Raw genomic sequence first — 12,839 nt, forward strand, 5'->3', positions numbered from 1 at the left:
GCAGCCAAGATGCTGTTTTTGAAGGAAAAATATAAAATACAATGTTCAAAAGTGAGACCGGGCATTTTTTAGCTTTGAGTCATTCACAAATCTCAGACAGTAGATTTTGTTGCTTTGCTAATGTAAATATTATATAATGGTAAAACATGTCATGCTATGTGGGTTATGTTCTAATTCCTGCAAGCAATCAGCTCTTGTACCTTCATAACTCTTTTTGCTGTCTATGAAGACAGCCTTATATGCTGACCTGGCATTAAAATCATTACTTTTACTACTACTAGCTAAAACAACTCTCCAAGCCACGCTGTTATACGAAGTAATATCCATCATCTGACCAATCAGAGTCCAGCATTTAGCCTATCTTTCCTATCAAATGAGGTCTAATTTGATTTACCTTTGTAGAATATTATACAATACAAGTACAGATACAGTACAAATACAGTATAAAATACAATGTTCAAAACAGCAAAGAGGCATTTTAAACTTTAATGGAAGACCTAAAGCATAAAAGAATGAGAAAAAACCTAGTAAAGAGTCAAAGTGTTTAATATTTTAGGAAATTTTTGTTATAATTTTCAAACTTATTTTGTAGGATTTATATACCTGTTTTTATATTGCAACCAGCGAATGAACTGATTTGATTTTGGAAACTTCCAGTTTCCAAGGTCACAGCAAGGTCGAATATATGAAAGATTGAGCCCATGCTAAGGGCTTTTCTCTGGCACTTAAATTGGTGACAAGAAGTATTTCCATTTCCATTGACATAATGGCCCTGAGTTGTTTTCTTTCTCTTATTGTTGCACAGTCATAGAGAAAATAAAGTGCGGTAGGAAGTCAGAAGCCAGTGAAGGTCGTGTTGGAAAAACGAGGAAAAACCCTGACATGGCTGACAGAGACGGTCTGTAGGTGTTCGTTGTCCTGTGAATGCTGGCAGAGAAGATTTGTAAGGACGGAATGGTGTGAAAGAGTGAGAACACACTTTGCTTTCCTGTCTCCTCTCTCTCTCTTTTTATTTTTTTGCTCTTTGGGTTTTGGCAGGTATGCTGCACAAGGGACCTCCCGTTTCTCCTCCCAAAAAAAAAAAAAAAAGACCTCCGTTATCTCCTCCACGCTTGCACTCTCTCACCCTTTCGCTCTCTCTCCACCTCTTTTTTTAAACTCTTAAACCTTCTTCGTTTTGAGAACGGCAGATTAATATGTGCAGTCTTTTTGAAAGTTTTTGCGTTTTGCACATTGTGTGTGTAGGTGTGACGAGTGCATTGGAACTCTATTGAATGCTGAAGTGGCTGCAATGACCACATAACTACCAGCCTCTTTCAGTCAGTGCTCCATTTTTACCATTTCTATTTTAGAGATGACCGAGGCAACGCATGCCAACTGCGTCCCTTTTGGCAGCCCTTCGTTTATTTCTAAGCCAAACTGAAAGAGACTCGCAGCACGCCACGTGTTTTTTTGTATATCTTCGCTACTACACATTACAGTAACTACAGCAGGCCTCTCGAAATCTTCCACTCCAAAATATCTTCATGGAGCTGGCTTTGTGCAAAGAGGGATTATCATGCTGGAACTGGTTTGGGTCTCCTAGTTCAAGTGAAGGGAATATTTCATGCTACTGCATCCATAGACATCCTGTACAATTTTGTGCTAAAAGTTCAGGGAAGAACTGCATACAGTGCTGTGAAAAAGTATTTAGCCCCTTACGGATTTTTTTTTCTACATGTGGTCACACTCAATACATTGAGTGATTGATTCATATCATCAAGCTAATTTTAATATAACACAAAGGTAACCAGAGTAAATTTAAAATGCAGGTTTATTTGATGATTTCATTTATTAAGTGAAAAATGCTGTCCAGACATGTCTTGCCTTATGTGAAATGTAATTGCCCCCTTAACCTTATTGTGACAACTTGACTCAAGCGATTTAAGGTCATGCCACTCCAAAACTTTTTTTTTTGTGAGCCATTTAGAGGTGGACTTGCTGGTGTGTTTCCGATCATTGTCCTGCTGCATAACCCAAGTGAGCTTGAGCTTGAGGGCATGAACTGATGGCTGGACATTCTCCTTTAGGATTTTTTTGGCAGAGCGTAGAATTATGGCAACGTCTTGAATTACTTTTATTTGTGTGAAATTACTTTTTCACATTGGGCCAGGCAGATTTGGACAACAATTTTCCCTTAATAAATAAAATAATCATAAAAATACAATTACTCTGGTTATTTTTGTGAAATATTTGCTCATGTAATATGAGAAATATGCAATAAAAAAAAGAAATCCGGCACTGTATGGTTTGAATATAGCATTAGTGTATGCATAATCCGCTTATTGCTATGATACTTTAAGACTCTGGTTGCTACAAGACTGGTGTACATTGTGTCGTATTGTCTTTAGGCTGTGATCTACATATCAACGTGTTTTATAGCACGTTTAAAAGCGCCGTAAAAAGATGACACTCCATACGCTAATTACTATATGGTAATTTTTTCTGCCCGAGCAAATTGCATTTCCTGCTTAGTTAATTACTTTTAAGTGTTTGTTGAATGTTGATAATTGCAGCACAATCATGCAGGATTGATTTGTCTGCCTTAGTAGGGATCGGTTCTTTCTGTCAGCACTTTCTGTCACTTCAGAATAATTGACGCCACTGAATTCCAAGAATTAGTCCATTTAAGGGGCTGATAATACGTGCCATGGATATTTAAGATGATGGTGTTCACATGTATTGGCATTAATTATTTGCGTCTTTATATAATGGAGTAAGATTTCACGCTTTAGTATAAAACCTACAGCGACATGTCTGGCAGTTTTTGAGTAAATTAGTAGCTCAGTGGTTCGGGCTCTGGTTTACTGATCGTCAGGTCTGGGTTCAAGCCCCAGTATCGCCAAGTTGCCACTCTTGGGGCCCCTAAACAAGGTCCTTAACTCTTAAGTGCTGCAGAGGCTCTGTATCATGGCTGAACCTGCGCTCTGACTACGGCTCCTAACATTGCTGGGGTATGTGAATAAAGAATTTCACAGTACTGTAATGTACATGTGTGTGGTATAAAGCACCATTTTTTACATTGGAGCAGTGGTTGAGATGACAGCTGGGAGGGAGTCGAATGCTGGTCCAGGGGTTTGGCTTTGTAGGAAGGTGATGTAAATCTGACATAGCAGCTGCAGGAAGCCAGTGGAGGGAATGTAGCAATAAGCTGGTGTGGTAGAGCTTAGGAAGGCTGAAAACAAGCCGTGCAGCTGCATTCAGGATCAGTTAAAGAGGTCGAATGTCGCTCAGAAGCACACCTGCCTGAGCGAGCCTTGATGTGAAGTTATACTGTACAAGTCTAGAAGGCTTTAAGTCATTGAATTATAAATGATGGCATTTTAGGATGCTGGTTGTGTATATGCCAAATGCTAACGGATGACGCAATGTTCCTGTCCCTTTCTTTTCTTCGGATTCACCGGTTTCCTCCGGTGGAAGTTCTTTTAAATTGGAGAACACTACAGCTGAGGATCGTTTCAGATAAATGTAAGCCTATATAAGCAACTCAAGAACTAGGATGGATTTGGACTGTAATTAATATTTATTACAATGGCTTAGGACTGCAGTTTACATGAACAGATCTGCTTTTAAGCACCTATCACTGTGCAGCACCCCGATGAATGGACATTTGTCCAGAATGTTTAGGATGAGAATGGGCGCCTTTTTGAGTTCAGCTTCTCTCAGGTTTCTTTCTCAGCTCCCTATTGTTAAGCTTCTAAGGAATAAACTTGTCACCACAACATAAATTCATTCAATCCACTTAATAAATTATTTAGAAATCACAACAGCCAAAGGCCGCTATTTTATGCTGATTTTTTGGGGAGGATATGTTTCCCCCCCTTCAGTTGATCAAATCTAATGCTTAATGACGTGATACAGAAAATTGTTTTGATTAAACATTTATTGAACAGCACAAGCCTCTCCAATTAGTGCACTTCTTAGCAGGTTCTTAGCAGATATTGTCCCCAAGCTAACAATACAGTTCCAAAACCTCTTATTCTCTCTTCAGATGTTATTCTCATTCTCTCTTCAAGAGCAGCATCATATTTAACCAATGAAATATATAAGGCTAAACTAAAAACAAATGATAAGAACTTAAAGCCCGGGACACACCAAGCTGACGGTGGGCCATCAGTGAATGTGAAGTGTCTTTTGAGTGCCAGTCTGGGTTATTTTTTTTTTTTTCCCCTCTCATCGCTGGCTTGAGTTGGACATCAGCTGTTTTTCTGACATTCTGCATTTTAAACAGCGGCGGAGCTCGTCGGCGGGAAAAGAGAACTCCGATTAGCCTTTTTTAAACCAATTTAGCTTAGAGAATCAGCACAGGAGAAAGAAAAAAACTGAAGAGGCTTGTTGTCATTCTTGCTCTTGTCTTTGCATCTTAACATACATGATTAAAGAGGAACTACATAATTTCGGCAGCAATTATCGCGGCAAGTGTAAACACTGCTTGCTTTATATATTTACAGTTTTAGCTCTTCCGGTTTTCTTGTTTGGATGTGGAATACAGATGACTGCCACCTGTTGGTATGGGAAAGTTATGTTCTTTCAAGTAAGTACAGAACGTACACACAGTGTGGTGTGTCAGAAGCGCCTGCCTTATAATCGGCCTAATTTGCAGCACAATTGGCCGATGCTGATCAATTTAAAAAAAAAATGGCAAAAATCCTCAGGATTAATCGACTGGCGATCAACCTCGAAACTCTTTATCTTAAAGCTGCAAGAAAAAAATGTAAAGCTGCACTGGGGCAATGTCTATTGTAAAATGGACCATGAAAATGGCCATAATAGCGCTATACAAATACAATTTATTTTCATTTTAACCAGTCATTCACTTGCCTAGTCTTGCTTTTGAAGTCAAAATGTAAAATGATTGTAGCTGTCATGTACCCAAAATACCCCAAAGGTTCTTGGGCTTTAAAATAAAACTGGACACTAATTCCAAAAATGTCCCCAAATGTCTCCTTGATGTAAATTAACAATTCTACTTGTATTTTCAAATTGTTTTTGGGCCACACAGGTCTCTCTGCGAGTTACTGTAGAACTGAAACTGGTTTAGAACATCCCCTCAGTCCAATTTATTACTGCAGTATTTTTGAAAGTGTTATCTGATTAGGAGAAGAGTACAGGAGAATGATGCAGTCGCACGGCACGGCATCGCGTTAATTGCACACGACTGCAGTGAAAATATCTTGGAGCCATCCCACGAGGCTCGTCCCTTTTCACTCCGGCTTCTTGTTGCAAGCTGTACCCAGCGTAATGCAGCTCAGAGCTTTTTCATCTCCTCTTTCATCTATTAACTCTCTCTCTCTCTCTCTCTCTCTCTCTGTGACTCATTTGCATGTCTCAAAAGAAAACATCGGCTTTAAATACAGCTGCGTATTTAAGCTTGGCTAATTAAGATCCTTGGACTCGGCTCGGCCCTCCGAGGTTAAAAGACAAACAATATAAGGGCTGTGTGGAAGGAAAGGAATCGTCCGTACTCGTGCGCTTTATGATGGCGATAACAACGAGTCATAAAACAGGTTTGGAAAGTCTTTCAGTTTTGGAATACATTTTAAAGCACTCTGGGACTTTCTTGTCATTGTTTATCTGAACATAGGGTTTATACATGTTTAGAGGAAAAATACTCTTACTTGTCCTATATATAGGATATATTATTAAAATGTAATGTAACCTTAAGTGCCTTTGGCATTTTTATCACATTTTTACAAGACCCCTGCAAGGCCACCATCGAGAGAGTGACGAAGCAACATTTTATAATTATAATTATATAATTTAAATAAATTCTACAATTAATAAATTAAAAAGAAATCTAATGTAGCTCTCTCCGCACAGCGCGCAGTGTCAAAACAAACAGCACGTGGCGTCAGTGATTCGCCTCTAGACAGCGGACCGGAAAAACTATCTATATGGTGCCGATTAATTATCAATCTCTGCTTCAGAATCATATTTGATTTGTGCCATTCATGCCATTCTAATGAACTCCCTACCCCTCCTCTTTATCTTTTTTATCACAAAAAGAAAACAAACTTTCATTATATCAACCAGAACACTCAAGACCAGTGATATTGTTGTATTTGCAGTACTGTAGAAATCATGCATTATTTTACTGATGCGTTTCTGTTTCAATCCACTGTTTTAGCCTGCGTTTCGGTGTTATAGAAAGAAAAACGAGCAGAATGTGTTTGCCTTCGAATTCAATGGCATATGATCAGCTCTGAAGATCTATGCCAGGTCTGTTCACTGAAGAAAGGGGGGGGTAAGGTTGTGTGCATCGCTATAGCAACGCGAATATCATGGGACCGAGGGATGCACAAGGCTTCAGAAGGTTGTCAGGTTAAGTGGCACCCCAAGGAACGTGCTCTCTCACATACACACACTGTGCTGTAGACACGGCATGCATGGAGCAGATGTTTCACACCGGTGCACTGGTGCTCAGATGTGTCTGCATCCCTAATATCTTTCTCATTCCATGTCGGAAAAAAACGGCTAGAATTCATTTGCTGTGTGTTTCTTTATACGGACCATTTTTTCTCAAGAGATAATCATTCGTTCTTTGTAATTTGCCCCCACCTAACCAGATCGGACCTTGTTGCTATCTGTGGCTTTGGTCTGATCTGACTGTTAATTTTAAGATGAAGGGATTTGCACTAGAACTGTGAGATGTGATTCTTGCTGTGAGGAGCAGCGTAGCCCCAGGCCACCATTCAACATGAAGCTCGGATGAAGTGCTACTTAATTTGTTGGGTATTCGGTGCTCATTTTGAGCAAGGAACTGTGCCTTTAGGGAAAATATTTTTACCCTGACTATTTTTTTTTCGTATTTATTTTGTCTCTGTCCATGTCTCCAACTTGAGGAATAGATACTATAGAGCAGGGGGTATTAAAAACGTAGCTTTTTTTTTTTTGGGGTGTGTGTGTGTGTGTGTGTGTGTGTGTGTAGAACAGCAGTTGACTGTTCTTTGCCATGGAGACTTGTTAGTGTGTGCATTTGCTTTCAGGGGTGTGTGCAGTGTCGACCCTACGTAGCGTGTTGAGCACAGCATTCTTACTGATCTCATGTCCTCACTCCTCCTCCCTCTCTCTCTCCTCTCACGTTTTCCCTTCCCAGCCAAGTCTTTTGATGCCAGCAGTTGCAGATATGAACCGGTTTATCACAGAAACAGTGCTTAAAAATAAGCTGCAGCAGTGGAGAGTAATTAAAGCATTTCTACTGACTTGCTTCTAATAATAGCCGAGTTGGTGGGGTGATTTGTTGTGTGTATGTGTGTGTTTTTGTACAGCCAGTGAGGTTAGCACACTCTCTCCCTCCCCTTCGAGCATTTTTGGCTCCCTCCTTCTTTCCTCCCCTTCCCAACGCTTCGTTGTCATTGGCTGAGCACATCAGAGCTTCTAGAAGCCTCCTGAGTAGGAAGATTGGGTTTGGACCCGTGTAGAAAATCCTAAAAGCCAGCGATCCTGTAGACGTACAGAGGATCATTGAGGACCTGTTTAATTCCTGCGTCCAAATCTAGAACCAGCAGGAAAAATAAGGAACAGCTCAGCCACACAGAATTGAGGAAAGCGGAAGAGGGGAGGCGTTGAGTGCAAAAGAGAGATAAATGATGCGTGCAGGAGGATGCTCCCCCCCACTGCTTTCCCCCTGCTCGTGGCAGGCAGACCAAACTGGAATTAATCAGTGGCTGGCATCACTGCCTCCGGACAAAAATAGCATGTTGTATGTTGTGTTTGTGGCGTATATATTCGATATAGCTGCGATGGGCTCACAATGCATTTTTTATTTTTTTATTTCTTTTATATTTTTCCAAAAAGGCACGCACAATAAACCTAGTAAAACATCTGTCGTTTGACAGACAGTCCACAGGTTAATCGTGCTTGTATCACCGCTTGTATCATCATTTCTACTGCTTTTACATTTACACCATTTTGGAAGACAGCCTTATCCAGGGAGATTGACTTTTGCTCAGGGGCACAGGAATGGCAGCATGGTGTGGCTGGGATTTGAACTCGCGACCTTCTGATCCCAAGGATCCAAAGTCACTAAGCTACCACCTTCCCGTCTGAGATTCATCTAAAATGCACAAACACTTCACGCTTCATCATATTAAAACAGTTATTGTTATCACCTTTTAAAGTTTATTTCTGGGTCATTTCTATATTGAGCACAGCTGTTGATTTTATTACATGGTACACAGTAATAGATCTAATATAAAAGCTGGACCGCACAACAACATTTAACAAAAGCATACCAGAGGCGGCTTCTGTGGTGTGTTGATAAGTTCACAGAAGTCCAAATGAAGGGCCTCGTGCTTGACCCGTGTGCCAGAAAGCTTTTTTCTTATTAACTTTAATATTTATGCTATTAAGTAAGGATTCTTCAAGGCAGTTCATTTTGTCTCATGTTTAATACACACCCACTCTCCACTGCCATCAAACAGCCAGTAGTTAGTGCTACACAGAAAATAATGCAGAATCCAGGTCATGAGCTTCAATTAATTTTTGCAATAAAAAATCTATAAAATGTGATCTAGAGAAGTGATTTAATTCCACCTATTTGGTCTTTTTAATTCTTACCCACTAACTTATCACCTGATATCTACCAGCTGGGGTGTAAGTGTTTCCTCCAAGGAATGTGAAGTACTGCTGGTCATGTGGCATGTTCCCACCCTGACAGCACTGCCTTTTCTGTTCGTAATGGACCGTCAACTAATCTGACCTGGAATGTACAGATTAGTCACAATGAAACGCAACGTTGAAATGTATGCCTTCACCTGCGTAGGCAATGCTTGTGTAGTTTGTAGAGCTATAGCGAATAGTTTTATTGGTGTTTGCTAAGGTTTCTGTGGGAGTCCTACAGGAGTGTTTGACTAGCTACTTTGTGCTTTACTATTACCTGAATACCACTAACCTCTCTCTCACCTTTGTCCATAGTGCCAGACTTTGCCAAACCCAGTCCTGCCCCTCTTCCCCCTGCCAACCCCAGCGCTACCAACCCCTCTGTGCCCTCAGCCAGCAGCAGTGGTGCCAATGGCAAGCGTGCACCCTCCAGCACCCAGCAGCAGTCGGCAGTACAGCGCTACCCACCTCGAGAGGTGCCGCCACGTTTCCGCCAGCACGAGCACAAGCAGCTGCTGAAGAGAGGACAACCTTTGCCTGCTGGGAGCATCGCCGTTGTGCTGCCAGCATCAACCAGCCCTACTGTGCAGTCTTTCCCCAGCCAAACAACCCCAGGTCAGCAGCCAGTCTTGTCAACATCAAACGAAAAAAACAATGGAATATAAGCTAGCATTAGCTAGCTAGTAGTGACTTTGTAGCTAAAAGGTTTATCCTTGTCTGGTGACAAAGAATGTATCTAATCTTTGGTTAAGATCTAATGTGGTGTGGTGTGGCTTTCACTTCATCTAATTATTTAGATCTAGCTAGTGCTTGAGTTTTCCCTCAATTAAATGTTAAAATGCCGCTGCATGCTGTGCTAGCATTACAGCTATAGTTTTTGTGCTGAACTAGCATCTGTTCTAGCTACTCAGTATGGCTAGTAAAAATATTCCCCACCGAGAGCCAGACAGTGTAGCAGATGGTGTTGGGAATTGGAAAGAAAAAATAGCTTTGACGTTCTTTGCACCTTTTAAAAATATATGAACCAAGTGTGGTATATTGAAACAATCTGAGTTTTTTTTCATTTGGGAAATGCAATGGGGAGGTTTTTTCTTTGGTTGTTGGACGAGTGAATTAGACACCCCAGTATTGTTGACTCCCGCCACAGGTATTGTCGGCCTAAAGTGTACCAGTGGAAACTATAGGCTACTATAGGGGGAGAAGGACATCTATGGATGTGGTGAGGGAAGATATGTAGAGGACAGGGGGGGGAGGAACAGAAGGATGATTCGCTGTGGCAACCCCTAATGGGAGAAGCGGAAGGATGATGCACTGATGCCTAATCTGGATAAATTACCAACTTAGATTTTGTAGCCACTCGTACACCTTCTTCTATCAGTTCATCAATTCGCAGGCATTTCTCTGGCAAACATGCGGCCCAGTTTGCAGGAGTTTACTCAGCCATATTTAATATCCACAGCTAACGTTACCTCATACGATCAAAATATGCTTTCCATATTGTGCATCTTGGCACTTTCGGCTTGTTTACTTGTTCGGGGTCTGCCCACGCAGACATGTGCCTGCTTACAAATGCTGCTTTGAGTTTAAGGGGCGAAACAGCGAGAGCAAAAAGATGCGACTTGTGTTTCGTTTCTTCCTGTGTGGGAGCTCAGTGTAGGGATACATTCTGTCAGTTTGCAGGTGACTGTTCGGCTGCAGGGAGCATGAAAATGGCAGTGAATCACTGCTCGCAGTATGTGTGCACAACGGCGAGGTGGGCTGCAATATTTTATTAAATTTTTCCCCCTCAAAATATATTTAACAACATTTTGTACCGATACAACATCTTATACATACAAAAACAACTCAACAATTGCTGCTTTTTAGCCCACTCCCAATCCCCTCTCTTCCCGCCCTAACATCCCAAACACACAACATAAACAAACATATGTAACGGTAATGCTCTACAAATACCATACTTCCTCTTTTTTACTTCTGCTTAACCTGCAAATCTTATATTTTCTCAATAATTCACTTTAACTCTTAAGCACAAGATTAAATGTATGTGTATTTCCAACGACTCATCAAACGAAGCTCGTTCTTTAGTCATAAATTTGGTATACAACGACTAGGACATTTTCTAAGGCAGTTTAAAGACATTAGCGCCCATCTGCTATAGAAGGTAGTAGAAAAGGTAGAACAGATAGCCGTGTTCTGTATTTGATTAATACACCTCCAGACTTGCATAATTCTAATAACATAGGTGTCATTTAGCATGGGTTTGTGCCGCTTCCTGCTTCATGGTTCCAGAGACACAAATGTCAGGCACATCAAATTATTTAGAACCGTCACACTGAGAACACAAATACCGATCCCCTTCTCCACAGATGTAAACCACTTGCTGCTCCCTTCTTTAGTCTTTATACGAAGCCTCGCTGGAGCCTGGTTAAATCCCTGATTGAACACTTTGGCCATGACTTCACGATACTGCCTGCCGTTCCAATACTTAAGGGCTGTAATCTTTATAAATGGTGATTGGTTTCCCTTTATACTGCAGTTCACCTCATTTTTTATACGCCTCACGAATGACTTCTTATCTTTTAGCTGTTAACGATGAAAGCAGACCACAACTGCTCTTGGCCTCTCCCCTGGTTTAGGTTTAGCGGTGAGGTATCTGTGTGCCCGGTCTAGCTCTGGGGGGAGGATAGAATCTGATCAGCAAAAACCTCAAAAAGCAACTTGGAGAAGAATGTTATCAGCCGTGGGCCTCCAACGATTCTGCCACTCCGATTATCCGATTATAGCTTTGTGTTGCTCTCCATTAACGATGCAAGGGAAGTGATTCTGCATGGGACTCTGGTGTGGCAAGTGTCTGTCACCTTGTTTCATGGAGTTAGAGCCAGACCCCTGCATCTTGATCGTTCCTCGGAGTGGGTATGTCAAGTTAAGTCAAGCTTATTTCTATAGCGCTTTTCACAACAGACATTGTCTTAAAGCAACTTTACAGAAATCAACAGTTAAAGTGAATGGTGTGTATTTATCCCTGATGAGCAGCCAGGGACTGTGGTAAGGAAAAACTCCCTTAGATGTCATGAGGAAGAAACCTTGAGAGGAACCAGACTCAAAGGGGAACCCATCCTCATTTGGGTAACATCAAGAGTGTGATTATAGTCTTTAAACAATACAGAACACTGGAGAGTGTGAACTAACATGAGCACTGGAGTGTATGATAAGTAATGTTCTTTCTACAGTCTTATACAGTCATTGTGGTTATAAAACTAGGAGCTACGGAGCAACTCATAAAATAGCTCAACATTTGCGATCATCACAGATCCAACACCAGCTTCTCCATGCTAGAGCCTTTAAACACTCCAGGAGGTCCAATGTCCAAACACACATGAAGTGGGATCCAATTGGCACTGGTACGTCTCTAGATGGTACGGGAAGTTTGCGAGTTCGGCATCTACTTCTTTAAAGGTCCATAATCTTCATGAGGTGGGACCTGACTGGGGCTGGAGCAAACCTCAGGAAGCCTCGGGATGGGGAGAGAAAGAAAAGCAGTGGAGAGAAGTTAGCGTAGCTGCTGTTCATGATATTAACAGCACAAGTTGATAATGTGCATTTGATCAGATGTTCTGGAGCACAAGTTTATGATATGTGACGTTATGTGTAGGCCTTGTTAAAAAGATAAATTTTTAATCTGCAGTTTTGAGATCTCAAGGAGCGTGATGGATTGTAGCGTGTTAGATGTGACAGGGATATCCAGTGAGCTGGGAAATAACAAGCAGAAGCTTTAATACTAAAGTTGTCCTTTACAATCCTTGCCAGCAGCCCACTTTCCTTTCATTCCTGTGCTCATTTTCTTCCTCAGTATTTTGTCTTATTCCTCTCACAACCACCATTACCTACCACACACACCGGTAAAGTTTCTTCGGAAAGAAAAGCGGTGATTTAAACAGAAAACAGTCCAGGACTTCATTTATTCTGTCTCCTTCTTTCATTTTGTTGCCCGGTTTCAAACCTGCACATGTAACATACTGTGGTTTCTCTGCATGTTACTTAGCAAATCGAAACCAGTGCAGCCACAGCTCATAAACCCAAACCTGTCAGCAATGCCATCAGGAAAATCTTTCACTTTCTCTCCCATCGTCTTGTACTTTTCCCACAGTCCTTATCATATGGACATGCCGAAAGGGGCCATCTGAGGTAGTAAATACACT

At 41.3% G+C, this 12,839-nt stretch overlaps 1 protein-coding gene across 2 annotated transcripts in view; it reads left to right on the forward strand.

The window, feature by feature from the left end:
• tnrc6c1 (trinucleotide repeat containing adaptor 6C1) overlaps positions 1-12,839 on the forward strand; it is a 56,399-nt gene that overhangs the window by 14,856 nt on the left and 28,704 nt on the right. For both annotated transcript variants that reach the window (XM_046866888.1, XM_046866889.1), the window contains exon 4: positions 8,956-9,255. In XM_046866888.1, the coding sequence (XP_046722844.1) occupies positions 8,956-9,255 (300 nt within the window). The remainder of the gene's footprint in view (positions 1-8,955; positions 9,256-12,839) is intronic.

This window comes from Silurus meridionalis, chromosome 14 (assembly GCF_014805685.1).
Source record: "Silurus meridionalis isolate SWU-2019-XX chromosome 14, ASM1480568v1, whole genome shotgun sequence".
In the NCBI taxonomy this organism is placed as follows: domain Eukaryota; kingdom Metazoa; phylum Chordata; class Actinopteri; order Siluriformes; family Siluridae; genus Silurus; species Silurus meridionalis.